General features: G+C 43.6%; 1 protein-coding gene across 2 annotated transcripts; it reads left to right on the forward strand.

Moving 5' to 3' along the window:
- The first annotated feature begins 337 nt into the window (after positions 1 to 337).
- atp2a2a (ATPase sarcoplasmic/endoplasmic reticulum Ca2+ transporting 2a) lies at positions 338 to 22,753 on the forward strand. Of its 2 annotated transcripts, none has more exons than XM_031849741.1 (21): positions 338 to 893; positions 2,137 to 2,154; positions 2,244 to 2,326; positions 5,256 to 5,360; positions 5,898 to 6,036; positions 12,619 to 12,699; positions 13,466 to 13,551; positions 13,713 to 14,177; positions 16,171 to 16,259; positions 16,428 to 16,530; positions 17,255 to 17,386; positions 17,490 to 17,609; positions 17,703 to 17,921; positions 18,039 to 18,374; positions 18,582 to 18,802; positions 18,893 to 19,095; positions 19,206 to 19,291; positions 19,380 to 19,513; positions 19,635 to 19,752; positions 19,995 to 20,115; positions 22,013 to 22,753. In XM_031849741.1, exons 1-21 carry the CDS (start codon positions 776 to 778, stop codon positions 22,024 to 22,026), a joined length of 2,991 nt encoding a protein of 996 aa, XP_031705601.1. In that variant the 5' UTR covers positions 338 to 775; the 3' UTR covers positions 22,027 to 22,753. The 2 variants fall into 2 exon arrangements, with proteins under 2 accessions (XP_031705601.1, XP_031705600.1); XM_031849740.1 differs by having other exon boundaries at positions 339 to 893; positions 19,995 to 21,419.
- The last annotated feature ends 52 nt before the right edge of the window (positions 22,754 to 22,805 follow it).

Consider the following 22,805-nt stretch of genomic DNA (forward strand, 5'->3'; position numbering starts at 1 on the left):
ATTCTAATTTTCTGAGATACTGAATTTGGGATTTTCCTTAGTTGTCAGTTATAATCATCAAAATTAAAAGAAATAAACATTTGAAATATATCAGTCTGTGTGTAATGAATGAATATAATAGACAAGTTTCACTTTTTGAATGGAATTGGTGAAATAAATCAACTTTTTGATGATATTCTAATTATATGACCAGCACCTGTATGTATTCCAGCCTAGTCCGTCCTCCTGCGTTTCTTCTTATGTCTCCCTGGTTTTGAGCGCAGCTGACGCCGTTCGTCCAATGATATGAGTCCACATGCAGCGAAAGAGGGGCAGCAGTGAGGCGCTTTGATAAAAAGACAGACTGTCAGCACCGTGCGGAGCCACTAGAGAGCTGCGCCACGGTAACATCGGAGGACCTAGACCGGGTGAATGCAGTCCTCAACGCAACGCACACCATTCTCGGGAGATAAGAGGACGCTGAGAGTAATCTTCCCCCGCACAGAGAAAACAGGAGTTTGGCTCACCACAACATTTTTCTTTCCTTCTTCGTAATTCGCGTGAAGAAAATCTTAACTGCGTAAAGGACGGGAGACGCGTTAGACCGCGGTGAATAGCTAACGATAGCTATCCCGAGTGTGACTGCACAGCTCTGCTGATTAATTAGGAAGCACTGACAGATTTAAAAGAGGAAACGTTAAGGCAGTGTGTGTTTTTTTTTTTTTTGTTTTTTTTTGTTTGTTTTTTGTGAGTGTGCGTGCGTAAAAGCTGTGTGGGAAGGAGCCGTCTGTCCGCCATGGAGAACGCTCACACGAAGAGTGTGGAAGAAGTTTACAGTCATTTCTGCGTCAATGAGAGCACAGGACTTTCCCTGGACGAGGTGAAGCGACTGAAGGAGAAATGGGGCCTAAACGGTACGAAACATTTACACTTTAGTGAATGAGACTTATGTTTTAAAAAAAAAAGAGGAAAAAAATGTCCTGTCATTGTAACATGGATCCAGGATATGGGGTAAAAGTCACCACCACCATCGTGCTGGTGTTACCCGGCTCCATAAAGTCATCGGGCTGACGTCATCACCTGCGACCTCGAGGGTTTCCCGTCTACGAATGAGCAGATTAATCATTGCTTATAGGACAGATTGTAACATTGTTGGGCATTGTAACAACACTGTGGGTTGATTCAGTGTGACGCGTTGTAATCGTGATTCAACTTAAACCTCACTGTGACATTGTGGACAATAGCTGTGAAATATGGAGACATTGTTGACCACTGTGACCTTTTTCTTGCTGGCCACAGGACCACTGTAGTAACGTTATCCGTCAAGTTAATCTCTCTTGTTCCAGGCTTAAACAGCTGTTTTTATATTAATATCACCCTGGGAGGTCATGGAGGGTGTACCTCCCTCCCTTTAAATCACTTTGACCTTTACATTGATTGGACTTTTCCTGTTTGCCTTTGATCCTATTGTGTAATAAAGGTTAAGGCAGTGAACTCTTAGTCTTAGTAGTGTAAACCTGACAGGAGAATATAGGAATCCTGCAAAGAAACATTTGATGTTGCTTATTCATTTGAGTTAATTAACATCTTGTTTAACAGTCAAAATGATCCACACACACTACTTTATTATATGGGTTTGATACAAAATCCCCCGTCTTGTAACAATAATAATAATACATTTTATTTGTATATCGCTTTAAAAGGTACTCAAAGACACTTTACATTGTAAAAACAGAAACAATAGAAGTAATTACAATAAGAACAAAATCGATGACATAACAGTAAGGAACACGAAAAAGAAAAACATACATAACTGAATTGACAGGTTAAAAGCGGATTTAAATAGATGAGTTTTAAGTGCATGTAGAGTATGTTGATGACTATATTATCAAAATGTTAAGAAACTGGAAACATTGTGGTTTGAGCTCAGAGCCTGGCTGGTCTACTGTCTTGAGATTGAGCTCTTCAAGCTAGCACTCCTCTAGCGGAATAAGTTCCCCATCATGAAACAGGAACTGCATGTCTCCAAATGTCAATTATTTTGTTATTTAAAAAAAAAAAAAGGTATTCATACATTCTTACTGTCTTTTTTTCTTGTCTTTCTGGTCTGTTTCCTGTGCGGTCTCTGGTTTGACTCTCACATATCCACACGCACAGAGTTACCAGCGGAAGAAGGTAAGCACTACTGGCACCGATATTCTTACTGTCGTCTTGTGATAACACAATCCTGTGATGGATTATTATTTGAACTCTCTTTTCCGCAGGGAAATCTTTGTTGGACCTTGTCCTTGAACAATTTGAAGATTTACTTGTTCGTATTCTTCTGCTGGCCGCATGTATATCTTTTGTAAGTATTTCACCACATTATCTCGCACTGTTTGATGAAACGCTATTTTATTATTCTGTTATTTTGTTATTCCCACTATTGCTCCTGTCTCTTACTCTACAACCTGTTGAGATAGAATCTAACAAGTTGAGGGATTCTCAGGACAAGTCAACGCTTCCTACAAATAGCATTCCCTCGCCACCTCGAGTGTGTTTATGTGAAGTCAAAAGTGTAGACGGCATTATTATTAAGCCCTGCGTATTGACTGGCAGGGGGGGTGATTTATGCCGTGCATGGTGCCGAAGTGTGAACGTCTTCAGTTTGTTTGACCCGGCTGGGGTTACACTCTCACATCAGAAAGTTAAACAGCTGAGAAGGCTATAGCAACCCATCTGAGGAATGGTGACAACAGCAGTAGCGGCATTGAGTTGCCATCACCATGTGCCAAGTAAGACATTTGAGTCGTCAAGCATGACTGCTGTGTAATGACTTACCCCGGCCTCCCTCGGGCACTCTGACTTTGAGTGCTAGATAGATAAAAGTTTAATAGTGGCCATTATGAAATGGCATCATCAGCATGCCTCAAAGCGCTTTCTGAAGCTAAATCAAACGTACATTTCCACGTAGTAGTAGCAACACGTTTTATTGTGATGTCATGTGGAAAGACAAGGTTTTATGTACAACCAATTTTTATTTTCGCAAAGTTTGGTTTCACTAAATTATGTTGAAAAACACAAGTTTTTATGGCAAAATACAACCCTCAAATAGCATGTTTTAATATATTACGCAATATTACACGTTTCACCTTCTTTGACTCGCCAGCACAGTAGATTAACAGACGGCTGAAGGACGTTTTAGTGTGTGTGTGTGTGTGTGTGTGTGTGTGTGTGTGTGTGTGTGTGTGTGTGCGTGTGCGTGTGCGTGTGCGTGCTGATATGTAGCATGCAGAGTCCGGTCAGGTGATACAGAGGTGTCAGTGGCTGCTGTCTGACGGGGGAACAGAGCACCACTCAAGACCAAATTTGGGCCCTCACCCCTCAGTGGGAGGGCTCTTATCAGACCAACGCTCACACCACCCTCAACATCGGATTAATCCTACCCATACTTTGATGTGTATCCAGTTTGAAAGCTAATTCAAATCAGAACCGTTTCCTAACTGTTGAAGTTGTTCGTCAAACTTAATCTCTGAACGAGTCGACATGTTCAGTTTACGTGATTCAAGTTGGTGTTGAGGGCAAAAGAAAAGTCTGAATAGAAGTCTATGAGAAAATGACCCTAATTCTCTCTTGATTTATTACCTCATAAACATGAGTTTATGGTCTCAATCGCTAGTTTCAAGTTTTCTTCACTACAGCATGATGTTCATTTAGTGAATGATGGCCCCATTCAGAGTAAAATAGATGATAAAGCAGAGTATGCTTTAGAGTGTGGCTACCTTGTGATTGACAGGTCGCTACCACGGCGATGTCCGGTCTGGGAGTTGTCTGTGTTGTCGTCTTACAACTTTTACTCTTTCAGTTCATGACGATTAATTATAACCTTTTTGGTCACCTACAAATGTCTTAGTCAGCATTTTGTTGTACTCGGCTCCACCCTCTCGTGTTTAAAAAGCAAACAAGATGAAGACGGACAAAATGACGAACTCGAGGCTTTAGAACCGTAGCCCACAAACCAGTGGGTGACGTTACACACTGTCCACGTCCACTTAACAGTCTATGGTTGTTGTAAAATTATTATTTTGGGGTTTTGGACTGTTGGTAAGTCAATTATTAGGACTGCCTCATCTCAGTCAGTTAGTAGACTAATTGGTCTAAGTTTTTTTTTTTTTTTTTTTTTTTTTTTTTTAATGCTATTTTCAATAGACCTCTGATTAAATCAACTAATTGATCAGTCAACAAAATCATACGAGCGATGGTTGACTAAGGATTTCTTTGGTTGAGGACCACCCCATAAATGATGACTATTTGAAAATGATCTATAGAATCTCTTGGCGGTGTTATGACGTACAGTTGAGCCCTACTGAGCGGTGTGCTTCTGTAATAAACTGCTATTAAGAGTTTCACTTGTCATTCCAGTTATGCCATTTAATGTCTTTGGCATCTCCCAGAGCCAGATACTTAGGTCTTACTGAGGCCGACTGCTTTATTACGTTATGTTACATTAACTACTTCCATATGACACACGGAGTCATTTTAGTGCGGTTTTCTCAGGAACAACAAGCTAAATGAGACTCCAGCTCAGAATATACTTTATGTTCTGGCAGTAAGAGGTTCTAATATATAGGATAGATATCCAAGTGTGCTAATCAGAGTTGCTACAGTCTTCTCGATGGCTGACATGTTTTCATTTTTTAATCAAATGCCTATCGAGAAGTTTGAATTCCAATTCGAAAGGGCTGAGCAGTTAAGAAACTAGAAGATAATTGAATTGAAACAATGAATAGAATAAATGCATTTAAATGCAAACAGAAGGTTCATATATTCAAAATGTTTGCTTGATCACAAGAAATTCTGATGTGTGTTTAGATGCAGTTCTATTAACAATCTCTGTCTTTGATGTCAAGCTTCTGGCTACGGACAAATAGGCTAAACCCTATTATCATCATCATTATTATTATTATTATTATTATCATTATCATTATCATTATCATTATTATTATTATTATTATTATTATTATTATTATTATTATCATTATCATTGGAATGAAACACTGCCGTCACCATCTCGCTTTCACAGATTTAAAAACCAGTCCAGTTCATTTAATTCAAACAATTACTTTGTGATGTATCCATCCATCAGAGAGGAGATTCTTCAGTATTTATTCTGTCATGAACAGTTTAGTTAGTTCTGTTTACAGTTGTGTCCTTTACTCTAATCGTTGTTATCTAATTCCTGTTCTGTGAAATGACTTTTTATATAAATAATGACGTGTTTCTCAAACTGTTTTCAGGTCCTGGCCTGGTTCGAGGAGGGAGAGGAAACTATCACAGCCTTTGTGGAGCCTTTTGTCATTTTACTCATTCTTATAGCCAACGCCATCGTCGGTGTGTGGCAGGTGAGACACTTTAAGCATCCGGGGAAGTCGCTGTATTTATATCGCACTACATCTCCTTTGTATCTGGGGAATAGGTCTAGAAATTATTGAATTGAATATTCTAGTTTCATTGTCTGAATCTAATCTAATGCGTTTTGTTCCAGTGAATCACATTTCATCCTGCAGCAGAATGATGACTTTACTGTCAAATAGTTGCACATCTTACCAGCTTTTCTAAATGGATTGAAACCTATCTTTATTGGTGTCACCAGACACATAATGATAACATCCTAAGATTATTTATTTATTTATTTAAACAATGTGTGGGTTACAGAGGCAGAAAACGTTGTGATTTATGTTCCCATTTTCAAACGCTTCACAACCTAAATGTCTCCAACCAAAACCTGATGAAAATACACATCCAGCATATAAAATCCAGTGCCTCCTCAAAGGGAAATGCTCTCGTACCGTGTAGTCCACCAGAGCCAAGAGCATGCATGTCTGAGCTAAGAGAAACTCAGAAACCTTTGGCACCGACTCTCCTTTTCTCCTCGACAGGAACGTAATGCCGAGGATGCCATCGAGGCGCTAAAGGAGTACGAGCCTGAGATGGGGAAAGTGTACCGGCAGGACAGGAAAACCGTGCAGAGGATCAAGGCCAGAGACATCGTGCCCGGTGACGTTGTGGAGATTGCCGGTAGGTTGAGCTGCTCTCGCCCTCGTGCATATTTAAACACACGCGGCTTTGTTGCTATGATTGTTGTCGTTGTATGCGTTGCTTAGACTAGAGCATCAGATATCCAGCCAGGAGGCAACATCACATGAACCTTGAAAGTCACAGAAAATTGGCAATTTAACGCCTCTGCAGCTTCCATCAATATATATTCTTTTGTTTCCCCGTGAAAGAGACTTTTTTTTCCCCACATGTTGCTTTTTAAAGATTAAAGAAAAGATCTGGTTTTTAATATGATGCTGCTGTCCGGCTCTGCCTTCGGGTGAAGCCTGCTGATCCAATCAGTCCACGTATGGTCATGGATCACATTTAGCACAAGCTTGAGTTGAACCTCCCCCTCCCCATCCCCATGTGCCACTGCAGAGGTGACTCACCCTGTAAGAGTGATGTATTTTGAGATGCTCTTATTAACCCATTGTCTCAAAGGGCTGGGCACGTATGCTATCAAGGCCCACTTTTATCTCACACACATTTTGAGCTCGCTCTCGTAACACCGCCCTGTGCATCCTCACCGCTCGTCCCAAACTCAACAGTTCCCCTCCATGCAGCATGAAGTGATTCATGCTGCCGAGTTCCAGTCAGCGTATTTCGGCAGCACAAAGCTTTGAGTGCTGTTTCCTCCTCCCCCCCCCCCCCGCGGCGCGTGCACACACACACACACACACACACACACACATACAGTTCTGCAGAGGGATGATCAGACGGATGTGTTGAGGAATGCTGATGTCCTTAAAGCGCTAGTCTTATCTTGATACTCTCTTTAACCCGTAGCTTTTTCTGAGCATAGTGGTAGGTTTCAATTTTAGCCGTCATAGGCCGTTTAGATTTGGGAATGCTGTATTTATAGAGGCAGTGACAGTCGTGAAGATGACGGGTGTCTGGTCCCACCCTGTGAGCGGCGCCCCACCCGTCCGGCTCTAGGGAGCATTGCTACAGCGTGTGACGCGGTACAGTGTTCAGCGGGACTCCTGGGTAACCTTGACAAAGGACAAATGGAGAAGGAGTGTACTGGGAATTAAAATGTATAATGTATCTGGTGTCATACGGCGTGCTGTGTATAATTTGGTTTAGGTTGACGGTGCTAATTATGCCATTTTTGATTATGTGAAGCAGAGTGTAGAAAGCTTAATTATTTGGCCACGGTTTAAAAGAGTAATCTGTGAATCAGATGGCTTCCTCTTGCATATAAGAGACCTGGTTATTTGAACACTCCCGATGAAGGAAGCTGCAGGCTTTGTTGTCAGCAGCTTGGGGCTTTCTCAAAAAATGCAGCCCAGCAGGCAGCAAACCCGGATGTTTTATCCTGCAGTCAGAAGAAGCTCATCAGCTTAGCTTCCTTCCCAAATCTGCCATATATCTTTTACAAAGGTTCCTGTCAGGCTTTTTTCCTGCATAATGTCTCGCTGGAGCTCCAAAGTGACCCCTGCCATGCAGAGGAGGAGCGCGATGACGCAGATGCCGGCTGCATGTCTTCTGGGGCCGAGGTAGAGGACACGGAGACGAGCCCTCTGTGAGGAGAACAGGCCGCAGGCTGCAGCCAATCTGTGCGTCTCTCTGTCGGGGTGCTGCTGTGGGTTTTAAACGCTGCCTCCTACTCGCTCCTCATCGCTCATCAGTCACACGCCGACTGAAATGAGTTCACTGTTGTGTGTGTAATGCGTTTCTTGGACTTTTCTCTTCGCTAGATTAAATGCTGGTTTTCCCTGTCCAGTCTGCTGTCCTGTTGATGATGAAAGACTTGTTCACATCAATGTGTGGCTCAACCGAATGATGCCGTGGTACATACATGGAAAACTAACCCCTGACTTATTCCAGAAATTATCTTTTTTTTAATTATAATGTGGATTTGCAGTCATTTTAGGATGATAAATGAAGTGGCAGTAGCTCAAATCTGATAGAGGATTACCATGCCCCACTTCACTACCGTTAGCTGATGGTAACACGTGGAGCTCACTTGCTCCTTCCTGTGGATTTAAGTCCACTTTGTAACACAGCACACACTGTTTGTTGCCAGTTTGCAGTTTGGTGTCGAGGGCTTGCGAATTTGGACATTGGCTTTTTCCTCGGAGCAGCAGAACTCGGATGGTTTGTTCTCTGCTGCCTGTGGAGTCTGGTAGAGACGGGGGCTCATGTGGGCAGCAGTATGGGGGGGGGGATCTTTCATCTGCTCCTATTGTGCTTGAGAGAGAGATGACCTTATAGGGAAGCGCGCTTCGCCAGATAGCGGTCCCACCCCCACCGTGCTCGATGCACAGCGACCCTGCCCGTCAGCACCCGCACCCTGCACACAGATTCCAGACACCATGGATAGTGATGTGGCATTTAATGTGGTCTGGCAAGCATCCATTGTCACAGAGGGACGTTTTTGGCAAATGTTCCCGACTTGTCAGCGAGACTGAAAGAACATGGTCTCATCTTGCCGACCAGGAGGGCTGGCTTTAGAAACGCCAAAAAAACCCTCATTTCTAGTGAAGTCCTGCAGAAGGGCACAGAGGTTTTTATTCGAGCCAAACCGGGGAAACTGGCAGGCGCAGAGCTTAGTTGGAGAGTACTCATGTGAGGTTCTACATAAACTATATGTGTGAACACGCTGATCAAAACGTTTTGGTGTTATCGGTACATGAATCTAAAGTATCGCCTTTTGCACCAGTAATTCTCCGTTATTAAAGCTGGCTTCTAGTCTTTTTGAACGATTGTATTAACCGTAAGTCATACTGTACTGACTGCTGGGCATCCATGCTATGCTGTGTGGTTAAAGATGGGACGGTGAGGGGTCAGACTTTAACCCCTGTGAGGCTTTATTGAAGGGCGACGACTGAAAGTGTTGACTTCAAGACACGAGGAGAATTTACCCTTTTGACCTGTTGTTGGCAAAGAACATGGTCTGTACTTAAAACTGATCCCAGGTTTTCACATTGACATGTTAGTGTCTTACAAGTTGTGTTGTTTGATGTTTAAATGACATTCAGTCTGCTCGTAGATGTTCTGCTCTCTTAATACCTTTTTAAACATATTAGTGTAGCAGTTGATCTGATTTGATTTGACATAGATTTGAATTCAGATTTCATTTTGTCCCGGTTAATGGACATGTCATTCCTGCCAGGCTCCACTGAAAACCATGATTTTTTTTTTTTTGTTTAACCGGAGGGGAGCACTAAAATGTTCCCAGTGCTGGGATAAGTTTTGTCACTATGGCAACAGAAACAGTTGCCCCGCTGCTGCTTAACATTCATAACAAACGGCCGGAGTGAAGCAGAGAAAGTGTAGAGATGATGCTTACGTAACTGAGGTCAGAGGTGAGGATCAACTCCAAAGTCACCTGACGCGTGACGACAGGAAAATAATATTGGTTTGTGTCTCCTACCGGCCACTGCTAACTAAACATCACTTACTCCGCTCTTGTTTGCTGATAAAATAGTTGAACTCACTCGTGATGTTTACCAAGTGCAAACGGAGGGCAAAAAAATTGTTATTTTTCTGTGGCGTCCGCCTTTATATGCACACCATAATGCACTACAGTATGGTGTAAGGTAGCACCCGTGTAAACAATGCATTTGCAACAAGATAATCAGTTTTATTTCCTTCCAATGCATTTCCTTCCTGTGCTGAGTCATGCTTACAGTCTCTCTAGTGCACCTGACTGCCAAAGGTGAGAAAGGAAAATCTCCATTGAGCAGATAAAGAGTGAAACGTTCTAATTATAAACTGTTTTTTGATAACGCATCCGGCTGGATAAAGTATTTGCATAATTGTGCACATGTAAATGTGGCTGGTGAGTTAATCGGTGAGAGCTTTGATGGAAAGTCGCCGGACGCTTCACCTGTTGACGGTTCTGAAATGGCCCCACTCAACCAGACAGGAGGTCAGCCTTTTGTTCAGCTGCCATCGACACATTTGGCCTCCCAGCTGGCCCTGAAGACAGTCGGCCTCCAAACCACGCGCTGGCAGAGGCAGGTGCCAGTCACAGCAAACCACTTCGGTTCAGCCACTACCCCGCCCCGCTGTTGAAAGGTCTGTTTTTTTCAAAAGGCACCTCGAGGAGTCCCGCCGGGTGCAATGTATCACCGACGAGTCTCAGCTTTTGTCGCTCTGAAATTTGTGGACTCTGGGACCCGTTGGCAAGCACAAAGGTGAAAATGCGGGCATGCCTGAGGAGCTACTTGGACTGCAACCAAGTAGGATGTTGAGACTAGATGACAGATGATATACACACACTTCATCAGAGCAGGTCTGCAGTTTAACACAGCCTCCAGACGATTCCAGTGTTTCACAGCGGCAGCGCCTCCGCAGTCGCTGGTTTCTTTCAAGGATAATTGTCGTCATGCTACATATTTCATGGGAGCTACTGGCTGCAGCATGCACTAGCACCACTGATAGAAGCCCATCATCCTAGCCATGCTTCTTGGCTCAGCACTCTTTAGAATTTTCAAATGATGACACAGGAAGTGTTGCACAACCGTGTGATTGTAAAGCTTTTTGGCTTCTAAGGAAAAGTTTGTTGGTAATCCCTTTAATCTCTTCCAGGAATATGGGATCATTTCTCTTAATAAAGTAAAGTGCAGCTATGAAAAGGGTTCCTCTATTCAACATGCATTAAGGTTATTGGTGTTTACCACCAGGAAGTTAACTGCAGTCTCAGTTTATATAATGAACTCACCGCTAGCCGGCAGCGCAACGCCTATGAGCCCAGTTGCGTGACCTTTGCTCCGTCGCTCCAGGTTCAGCTGGTTTAAAGATGCATTTTAATCCTTCTCAGAAAAGCTGTCGATGCCCGCTGACGGATCAGAGAGTTCCTGGCTCCGCTGTCGGGACATCTAATCAGTTGACCATCGTCCAGCTTCAGCTGCCATTATATGGCCACATTTAAACCTGATCAGCACATGTTCTTTTCTTTATTTATTTAAAAGGGACCATGTACAGTTTAAACATAAATGTCACCATTCGATGCACTGTACCAGATTGTAGCTTAAGCTAATTGGCATCTGCAGTCCCTTGGCAGGTCAACAAGGACAAGACATTGGGGGACATATTGAAATGCTTTTTCCATTTTTGGCCGCACACATTGTTGTCCCGTTGCTATTTTCCCCCTCCCTTCCCTAAAGGTCATGAGGGGTTTTGGATTACGATACGTGTCTCCCTCAGATGGTAATTTGGAATTTGGTGCATTTAGTGAAATCTCTTTACTGTGCAACAGTTTTGGTTTTCACTTTAACTTTGTCTTATTCTGTTTCTATCATCTTGGCACTAACATTACTGTTTTTAATTGTATTCGCATGTATTTTTAGAACGTTTCTTTTGCACGATGTCTTTTGATGTTTCATGTAAAGCTCTTGGAATTGCCAATAGCGAACAGCTCTGAAGTACAGGTGTGAATGCTACCGCGATGCATTCAGATCCATTCGCTCGGAACACATTTGGAGGAGGGCCGCTCACAGGGATCGACCGACCCGACTTTTTCCATCCCGATACCTGGGCTTTGGGTATCAGCCGATACGGTATAATGGTATCCGATACCAGATGGGCCTATTCTCTTCGATACCCAATCCATCTATATAAGTCCGTATCTGATCTAGCCACACATGGGCACATTCTTCTAGCAGTGTGTTGTGTACTGGGCCTCATTGACGGACCGCCTACTCGACTGCCGTCCTCTATGTGAGCGGAATTACGTCTCATTCGCCGGTAGAGATATATTACCAGTCCGTCAAACATCTTGGCCAGTTGGGTTTGCCTGCAACACGCCGATGAATTGACCGAGTCTATTTGTTTTGATTTCTTCTTCTTTTAATGTGCACGTGGAGAAGCATTTTCATGCCTGGTGGGAACTGAAGCACACCCAAGACGCGTGTTAATGCCAGCTCTGAACAGGACCGTAGATATTTGGCAGGCTTGTGTGGGCTCCTGGTTTCTAACTATAATAAGACATGGAGTCTTTTGTAACAATCTGACATAATTAGCATTTTTAACTAAGTAGGGCCTATATGTAGACTATGCCCACAGAACTGTGCCGTAGCCTGAGCCATTTCCCTAGTTTCCATTGCCTTTATGTACCATTAGCAGGTTGAACTGGGTCACCGCAATTCCAATGTACCCAAATTGGCCTTTTCCTTTGAGACGGGCCTTTTATGGCTCACAGGTCCTTAATTTCCTCCTCTTTCTTCGGCTCTCCGTCTCTTTCCCTGCAGCGATGGCAACACTGCTCTGCTGCTTGGTGGCACAGCAACCTGCCTGTAATGAGCATCAGTTTAGTTTATGCTAATGCTGAGTTACTGCCTGCAGAAAATAGACAACAGCTCATCTGTTGAATCTTCGTTTAGCGTGTATACACACACACACACACACACACCGCATTGGACCAGGAGTGTATGCGTGTTTTAATGGAGTGCTATTCGTGTGGTGTAAAATACTATTGAGCCGTCATATCTGATGCCATTACAATTTATTATGAGCCTTGAGTTGCAGACTTAATTTCAAATCCTTCTTTAATATTTTATGTCCTTTTTTTTTTGTGCATTTTCTGTAATCGCGGATCTTTTTTGGTTATAGTTGGAGACAAGGTGCCCGCTGACATCCGTATCTGTTCAATCAAATCAACTACTCTGAGGGTGGACCAGTCCATTCTGACCGGTAAGACGTGTTTGCTGATAATATCGCAGACATCAAATTCTTTTCCTTCAGCCGTTTTTATCAATTAAATTCTCAGTCTCTCCTGATACATGGGTATTATTAAATCTAAATCTGCTACAAATGTTATTGATTTGAATACATATTGTTTATCATTTTGCTATCTTTTAAATTTTTTTCCTGTATGTGGTCTTATGCTTACTGTTTTTCTAATTGCACACTAATATTTTTAGCACAGCATCAAGCCTATGCTATCCTGCATTTCACTGCACACATTTAAACCTGTGAGTAATAAATAGAAAGTCACATTTTCATACAAAGGCTTAAATATTACCACCCAGGCCAGCGCTTTAAGTAATGTATACTTTTTTGTTTTGACAGAGTTCAGTCAGCTGTTTTATTCGAGGCTACAGTCGGGTTTAATTTTGTAATTATGTTTTAGCTTTTATAATTATGTTTTAGCTCTACACTGACACTCCCGTTATTTCAAAATAAGAGCGCAAAGACAACCGCATCCAAGATAAATGGATCAATACTACACTTTCTTTTGAAGAGCGTGAATAAAAATCATTTGAGCTGGCTGCAGAATGAGCCCAGAGATGTATCATGACATGGTTTACAATAAACATGTTTGCTTCTGAACTGAAACATTCATGAGCATGTAAAAGATCAGTGAGGCAACATGAATGAGCTCTCTGTCTAGATAATTGGCTGCTTTGTTTCTTAGATCATTTGCGGAGACAAAATGATCTCTCTGTTGTTTTTGTAGGTGAATCCATCTCGGTCATCAAACACACCGACCCTGTGCCTGACCCTCGTGCCGTCAATCAGGACAAGAAGAACATGCTCTTCTCTGTAAGCTCAACTCTTCACCAGTTATCACACTTCCTGTTGATGTGCTTCCACTTTGTGTTTGTTTACTTTCTTTTAACTTCCTGTAAAAAAGAAACTTACGTCAAGATGTCCGAGATGATATCAGAGGTACTCGAGCCAACGTGTAGTACTTGTCATTTCAGGGCACTAACATTGCAGCTGGGAAGGCCGTGGGAGTGGTCGTGGCCTCTGGCATCAACACGGAGATAGGTAAGATCCGCGACGAGATGGCGGCCACCGAGCAGGAGAAGACGCCCCTGCAGCAGAAGCTGGACGAGTTCGGCGAGCAGCTGTCCAAGGTCATCTCCCTCATCTGCATCGCCGTGTGGATCATCAACATCGGCCACTTCAGCGACCCCGTCCACGGAGGCTCCTGGATCCGCGGGGCCGTCTACTACTTCAAGATCGCTGTGGCGCTGGCCGTGGCCGCCATCCCCGAGGGTCTCCCTGCCGTCATCACCACCTGCCTGGCCCTGGGCACCCGCCGCATGGCCAAGAAGAACGCCATCGTCCGCAGCCTGCCGTCCGTGGAGACCCTGGGCTGCACCTCTGTCATCTGCTCCGACAAGACGGGAACCCTGACCACCAACCAGATGTCCGTCTGCAGAGTGAGTCCCACACACACACACACACACACACACACACACACACACACACACACACACACTGCTGGGAGGTTTGGGAAGTTCGGTGCTTTGTCGTCTTTATTGGTTGCCTGGTGTTTGATTAAGGTGATAGCGGTTAGAGGAGCGGTGACTGCATACGTTTGTCAGCTAAAATGCTAATAGTCTCGGTGCAAACAGAGAGAGTGAAGTGTTCCTTTTGATTGGGTATCCGGCTCTGATACGAGAAGGCGACATACTGTCAGCCGCTCCTCTAATCTACATTGAGTCGTTGGATGACTTGCAGTGCTCCTGTTGCATAACTGACCTTGCGTCACCAAGCTGCCTGTAGTTCCTTTCTCTCTCTCTGTGTCTGTAAGTGGCACCTCAGCACTACTTGGCCCCACATTAAGACATTTGTTATTTATTGAAGTTTAATCCTCTTTTGTTGCCTGTTCAGTGATTACTCAGAACTTTTGGCACAGCCTGAAATTAAACTTTGGCGTTAATTTACAGTTATTTATCAAACCGTTGTTTAGGCCTCTGTATTGTTTGGGCCACATGTTGTACTCGTCATGATTAAGTAGCCTTGTGATTGTGCAATTACTGCAGTTTTCAGTGATGTATATTTATCAGGGTTGATACGGGCATGGAAAACCTGGAAAAGTAATTGGATTTGAAAATGGCAATTTTCAGGCCTGGAATAAACCCAGAAAGTCATAGAAATGTGCTTCACTCAAAGGCCTACCTGTATAATAAAGTATAGTGGTTCAGTTGAGATCGACTGAGAACAATCTATGCTGCTTAAACAATTCTTTAATGTTCGGACAGATCGGTTACGTCCGTCAGTCTTTCAGGTCATAGCTTGTCATTTTAGGTAAAACATACTGTGGTAGATGTTAACATGGATTTTTATTCGTATTTCATCGTGTACACACAGACCTTTCAGAGAATATATGGTCAAAATTGAATCATGCACATTTTTTGCTAAAAATGAATGTGAATGAGTGATTTATATATATATATATATATATATATATATATATATATGCAAAACATTTGCTCCCAGGATATGGCAGACACAAGCCTTTAAAGAGGTTTGTTCACACTGAAGTAAACTTAGGAAGTACATCTTCTCTGCGTCAAATAACTATTGATCACGACATGAACTCAGTCACACTCAAATTAAAGACATTTCAATTATTTTGCACGGGCCATGATCAATCTTGAAAGCAATACTTGTTACTTTTAGTACACACTGCAGCTGCTCCTATAAAGTACATTCAGTTGCATTAAATTGGGACATACTACTTCGTCATAACATTGGACCTTGAACTTTGACCCTCTTGCTTATATATCTGCTGTGCAGAGGATTGTATCCAGAAAAGCATGCTGTGCTTGTGTTCTGCAAAATGTTTCGGGAATGCAGTAAGCCATCTGGCATGCTGCATTTGACATACTATGTATTGGGACATACACATTTCTGTTTTCTGGCATAGGTAGTAGTGTAGGTATTGGAACGCTAAGTCTTTACCCATTTGTCAAATCATCAGACGGCAGCAGACGTTTGAGGAGGGCTTGACTGATTGTCATTGGCACTGTTATGATATAACCTATCCCTGACTAGCTGTGTGTGTGTGTGGATGAAAGCTTCTTGCAGGAGGAGGCCAGGCACGGCTTCTTCTTTTTGGGCACAGCGTCTGTCTTTACTGGCTCCCTGGCGATCTCTTCTGTTTACTTTATGGAGAGAAACCAAACACCCTTTTCTCACATTAGGCAGCGGGCCACCTAGCCTGGCCCTCACACAAACGCACTCTGTAACACTGCAGGCTAATCTACTGTCTAAAAAAAGAGATCTCACTCCTCAGGTGCGCCTGAGAGTTCTGTGGTTTCTGCTGCCACCTGCTGCGTCAGTCGACTAAAACACTGGCCGAATTAAATGGAGTCTGTTTGAAAAACTCATATTTGCTTTTGTCCCACCTGCTCTCTTGTCCTCCAGATGTTCGTGGTCAACAAAGCCGATGGTGACAGCTGTGCTCTGTCAGAGTTCACCATCACAGGTTCTACCTACGCACCCGAGGGAGAAGTGTGAGTACTTTACAGCTGACTCCATAACAAAACATCTAGGAGGAAATATCTCATTGATTGACTTTAGTTGTAGGTTAAATGGAGTTCAAGTTGGGTGTTTAAAAATATAGAATGTTCTTGTTATATGAGCTGTAATGCACGGGTTAATACTCTTGACTTTACCCTCAGGTACCAGGATGATAAACAGGTGAAATCCTCCCAGTATGATGCCCTGGTTGAACTGGCTACCATCTGTGCCCTGTGTAACGACTCCTCTCTGGACTTCAATGAGGTCTGAACCCTGCCTGCGTCGAACACAAAACCTACATCTACACACATACTAACATATACTTATGTACATATCTACATACACTCATAGACCGATATGCATCTAAATGCACATACATCATGTGCAGGGAGGGGTCAGTGGATTAATCTGAGGAGCAGGTGTTACACCCAAAGAGTGCAGGCTGCCTCAAGGAAGTAAAGGATTTATTCTGTATATATATATCTATATATATATCTATATATATATCTATATATCTATATATATCTATATATATATCTATATATATATCTATATATATCTATATATCTATATATATCTATATATATATCTATATATCTATCTATCTCAACAGTCATACCTCTTAACACCTTCATGAATATGTGTCACAGGTTGAAATATCAAAATGAGTCAAATGTAAGCATAAATCCCTGGGGAGCTGCGCTAGCATAAATGACCAGCACGGTGCCGTCATTTACTCTTAATTAATTTAACAAATAAATGTAAACAGACAGACTAACTACACTAATAATAATATTCATGGGCGTTAAAGTGACATTTACCCACCTGAAGATAGACGGGCATTAACAGATCATATTTGTAAACTGTCAATGGTGCGTTTCATTGTTTTCCTTCTTTATCTCTGGGTTGGAGGGAAATGACCTCCATGTGCGAACTTAAAATCTCTACACCGGTGTGAAATTTAACATGAATGTTTGTGATGTGTCAGGGGAAGGGTGTGTACGAGAAGGTCGGTGAAGCCACGGAGACCGCGCTCACCTGTTTGGTGGAGAAGATGAACGTTTTCGACACCGAAGTTATCAACCTGTCCAAGATTGACCGAGCCAACGCCTGCAACTCTGTGAGTGATGCCGGCTCCCTCACCTGCACACGCTGCAGACTTCCACTGCTGCCACTCTGCAGGTTTTCTTTCCTCACTCGTTCTGTCCCGTTTGTCTGAGCAGGTGATCAAGCAGCTGATGAAGAAGGAGTTCACCCTGGAGTTCTCCAGAGACAGGAAGTCCATGTCCGTCTACTGCACCCCCAACAAGTCTCGCTCCTCCATTGGCAAGATGTTTATCAAGGTATACTGAAAGAAACATGAGCGGAGGACCTTTGGGTGGTTTCGCTTTTGATGTCTTTGATGTGAATATTTTATACCTCTGCTCTACCAACAGGGGGCCCCCGAGGGAGTTATTGATCGGTGCACTCACGTCAGAGTTGGTAACAACAAAGTTCCCCTCACCAAAAGCATCAAGGAAAAGATCCTGTCTGTGATCCGTGAGTACGGGACAGGTCGGGACACCCTTAGGTGCCTGGCTCTGGCCACACGAGACAGCCCGCCCAAGAAGGAGGACATGATACTGTCAGACTGCACCAAATTTGTGACGTACGAGGTGAGTTCCTTTCATCTATCTTCTTGTACAGTTGTTTTGGATGTTTTAATAGACTCGGCCGTATTCGGTGTCCGCTTCTTCAGTAGCAAACATTCACTCTCGTCTCTCCGCGTCCAGTGCGACCTGACCTTTGTCGGCTGCGTCGGCATGCTGGACCCTCCCAGGCAGGAGGTGGCCGCCTCCATTAAGCTGTGCCGCCAGGCCGGCATCCGTGTCATCATGATCACGGGAGACAACAAGGGCACAGCCGTGGCCATCTGCCGCCGCATCGGCATCCTGGGCGTTGACGACGACATTGAGCGCATGGCCTTCACCGGGCGAGAGTTTGACGAGCTGTCGCTCCACGATCAGCGCGAGGCCGTGACTCACGGTCGCTGCTTCGCCCGCGTCGAGCCATCCCACAAGTCCAAGATTATTGAGTTCCTGCAAGGATTCGACGAGATCACCGCTATGGTATGACTTCTGAAATGTTTCTTACTGATCATTAGTGTTTCACAAGTGTTTTGTTTCTTTAATTTGGTTGTGAAGTTGGTCTTGATTCCATCTCTGGAAAAGATGGTAACATGGTCCGATCCGTCTTTGTGGGCTTTTGGAAATGTAATTTCCAAAAGCTTGATTTGCTTGTGTTGGTAATTACTCCTCCGAATTATTTCTCCACAGACGGGCGATGGAGTGAATGATGCCCCGGCCTTGAAGAAGGCAGAGATTGGCATCGCCATGGGCTCTGGCACTGCCGTGGCCAAGTCGGCCTCTGAGATGGTCCTCGCCGATGACAACTTTTCCTCCATCGTGGCCGCCGTTGAAGAAGGAAGAGCCATTTACAACAACATGAAGCAGTTCATCAGATACCTCATCTCATCCAACGTTGGGGAGGTCGTCTGGTGAGGCCTCGGGAGCAGATTGTATTTACGTTCAGACTTAACTCCAGCGTGTCGGTAGAGTTCTCTAACTGGAGTTATTTCTCCTGACAGCATCTTCCTCACTGCGGCGCTGGGCTTCCCCGAGGCTCTGATCCCGGTCCAGCTGCTCTGGGTCAACCTGGTGACCGATGGCCTCCCAGCCACCGCCCTGGGCTTCAACCCCCCTGACCTGGACATCATGGAGAAGCCTCCTCGTAATGCCAAGGAGCCCCTCATCTCTGGCTGGCTCTTCTTCAGATACCTGGCCATCGGATGTAAGTTGATAATGGAAGGATAATGTTTTTTCCCCATGTTATCAGAAGAATGTTTGATTTCCCCTCATGCAGTGTAGTCAGTCATTTGTGTTTGGTGTGTTTGCCCTTAGGCTATGTGGGTGCAGCCACAGTGGGAGCTGCTGCCTGGTGGTTTACCGTCTCTGAAGATGGACCTCAGATCACTCTGTACCAGCTGGTAAGTCCGCCTGTCTGAGTGCTCATCCTTCAGCTCCCCTCCGCTCATTTCCTCCCCCCCTCACTCCTCTGCCTCTTCCTCCCCACAGAGCCACTTCCTCCAGTGCGCCCCAGACAACCCAGACTTTGACGGCCTGGACTGCCACGTGTTTGAGTCGCCCTACCCGATGACCATGGCCCTGTCCGTGCTCGTCACCATTGAGATGTGCAATGCTCTCAACAGGTAAAGAAGTTTCTCTCAGTAAGCTTGAAGATCATCTGAGGACCATTTGCACTCCGAGAAGGAAGGAAGGAAGGAAGGGCAAACTATTAATGAATGAATCTGTGTCTTCTCTTCTGCCCAGTCTGTCGGAGAACCAGTCTCTCCTGCGGATGCCTCCCTGGGAAAACGTTTGGCTCTTGGGGGCCATCTGCCTCTCCATGTCCCTCCACTTCCTCATCCTCTATGTGGAACCTCTGCCTGTGAGTGTTACAAAGCCAGTTCATTCAATGATGACTTGATGGCGCTGTCATTTAACAGCAAAACTCAGAAAAGAGCTTCTTGATGGTCCAGTCAGCCACTGCAGGACACAGGTTGAGTTTCAGGAGTTATGTGGCTGTATGGCTTTCATTACAGACATGCAATGGAAGCTGATACATTAGATAGTTGCAAATGCTGTGTTTTGCTGTGATGTAACATGATGAATGTTGTGGCGTTCTCTCAGGTCATCTTCCAGATCACCCCTCTGGATTTGACCCAGTGGATGATGGTGCTGAAGATCTCCCTGCCCGTCATCCTGCTGGACGAGGTGCTAAAGTTCGTGGCCAGGAACTACTTGGACTTTGGTAATCAGCTGGAGAAGCCGGCCAGCAAAGGCTGCTCTCTGTCTGCATGTGCCGAGGGCATCTCCTGGCCCTTCGTGGCCGTCTCCCTGCCCCTGGTGCTGTGGATCTACAGCACCGACACTAACGTGTCCGCCATGTTGTGGCCCTGACTGATTTCACTACACTACCCTCCCTGTGCACCAGTGTGAAGTGGACATTAACACACACATCTAACGCAGTTACTTTAACCCGGAACAACTTACAGTCAACACTTGGGGGGTGGGGGACGGATTTAGTCATATTTGAATGACTTTGACCAACTTTATGTCCATGTGTTTTCTTTTACCATCACGCTTTTCCTCTCTTTTGATCTCGTTTTGAACAGTTAGGGATGCCCACTGGGTCGGAGCTGTGTTTGAGCTGTACAGAGAATTTACACTATTTTATGATAATTAATATTTTGTAATTTTTGGGAGGGGTTGCGGGGACGAGAATGCTGGGTGTGAATGGATGTAATTCTAAGGACCGTATAGTAAAATACTAATTTTTGGGGCAAAGACTTGAATATATTTGCCCTGGCATGAACCTCTGTGGTCACTTTTGAGCTCCATGCGGCGTCATTCATTATTGTTTCTGCGTTAGGCAGAGCACAGCTACCTCAATGCTGTTAATATGATTATTTCTACCCATTTGTCTTAACAACCATTTCATAGATTATCAGTTGAAGTGTTGAGGTAAGCATCAATTTGTTTTGCAGTAGACCCGAAGCCCTCACACACACATGCTAATGTTGTTTTTTTTTTAGTATATTTTTCTTTTCTCTGTTGTTGGAGGGAAGCGAGGACAGAGATATGTTACCAGTTTGATTCAGAGCAATTTTTTTTGATAAAGTGTTAAATTTGTTTACTTGAAAAAAACACATTTTTCTTGATTTAATAAGGTTTTTTTCAGTCTTAATTTTGCATCTTAATTACAGTTATCTTTATGAATGTATGTATAATGTGCACATACTGTACTTGAACATGTAAAAAGGCACCAAGAAGCTGTTAGTCTTATCAACTGAGCACAATGTGGATGACCGGTCATTGGAAGAGTCTGTATATCTGTACATACCACACAAAGTAGAATCTCTGTATAGATTATTCTTGTTGTTGTTGTTGCTGTCAAAATGCTCCATACATTTACACTAGTTTACTTAAGCCTGGTCTAAGCCTTTCTGCATGCCTGCTGCAATAATACCAGGCCACTGTGTGCTTTGAGTATTTTCTTTAGCTTTACAGCTAACTGTTGTTTCTTCCAATGCCTTCCACCTGTTTACCTGCAGAGTGAGTACACCTTGACCTGCATGCCAACTAGCGCGCTCTCATCTTCTATGTGGTTGAACTCGCAGCTTTGCCGTCCGTCGTTGCTCGTGTGAAAGGCGGCAACAGCGGCTCCTCCTATCTTTTGATAGGATCAGTTTTATACTTTTAAATGGTACAAAAGGAGGAACAATTTTTGTTTGAAAAAAAAAATAAAAAATGCCTTCAATGTCACCAAGTGCCAGGTACACACTGAGTAGAAATAGGAGCTTTTTGCATTTTGAACTCAGACAGGGTTGCTGGTGCAGGTTAGTTTTTGACTGGCAGCAGCATGTTTTGGCAACTGGCAAAGATGCTGACATTTAAGTGCCCCAACACCATTACAGGACATGGTGGTGTTGTTATTTTATTTATACATGTCTTTTTATTTGCGTTTGTCATTTGATCCAATCTTCTGCTTGCCCATAGCATGGCCTTAATATATTTGCTCTTTTTATTAAAATAAGTATAGTTTAAATTATTTGCTGCTCGGATGTTTTTTTACTTTGGCCTGTGATTCTTTGTGTGTGTCCACTGATTTGATTCTTCCTCTCTCTCTTCTTCTTTTTTCTTTGCAGCAAAGGCCGAGTAAGCCCACCTCTACTCTAGATTCCTTGCAGAAACTTTGGTTTTATTTTTGTGTTGTGCATGTGTTCTGGGCAGCATATCTTTCAAGAGCTGCATGCCAGTTAAATACTATGAAGACAGAGGCTCATAAAGTTCATACATCATTTTTAGACTGGCCATAAATAAATGTCTGATTTAAAAACTAGCCAATCCCACATCATATCATCCCCCCACATATCATCCCCCCCATCCTCCTGCATGAAGAGCCTTAGATGATACAATTCTCATGCCATCTTTTTAGACAGATCTTAGTACCGTGTACAGTAAATTGTACAATATTCCATTGTGCATGTCCAACGAATCGGCCATCTGTTTTACCAGACTTGTGTAATAGACAATGTATGGTATTGGTAAATAGAATAGACATTCGTTAGATAGTACAAATGTTAAATAAGCTCAAAAAACAGTTCATCTTTCCTAAGGAAATACTTTTATGGAATATTTAAAAACCAAACAGCCTTTTTGCTTTGCACCGAGACGTGCGTCATGTTTGGAGCAGATGTTGCCATGTCTGGGACGGCGGACGTGCAGCTGTGCAGCGATGCACACGTTCTACCATGAGAACGACAGGCAGTCCCTACACTGGCATTTTTTATTTTTTTTTGCCAAACTGCTGTTCTTTATTTTCCGAGATGATTGTACACATGAACTGTGGTTTTAGGTAAATAAAACTGTCATACATGAAGAGTTTACACGCTGTGGGTCCTGGTGTCATTGGGATTCATTAACAATTTAAGTGTAATG

The sequence above is a fragment of the Anarrhichthys ocellatus genome, unplaced genomic scaffold, assembly GCF_004355925.1.
Source record: "Anarrhichthys ocellatus isolate YVR2014 unplaced genomic scaffold, GSC_Weel_1.0 scaffold9, whole genome shotgun sequence".
Taxonomy (NCBI): domain Eukaryota; kingdom Metazoa; phylum Chordata; class Actinopteri; order Perciformes; family Anarhichadidae; genus Anarrhichthys; species Anarrhichthys ocellatus.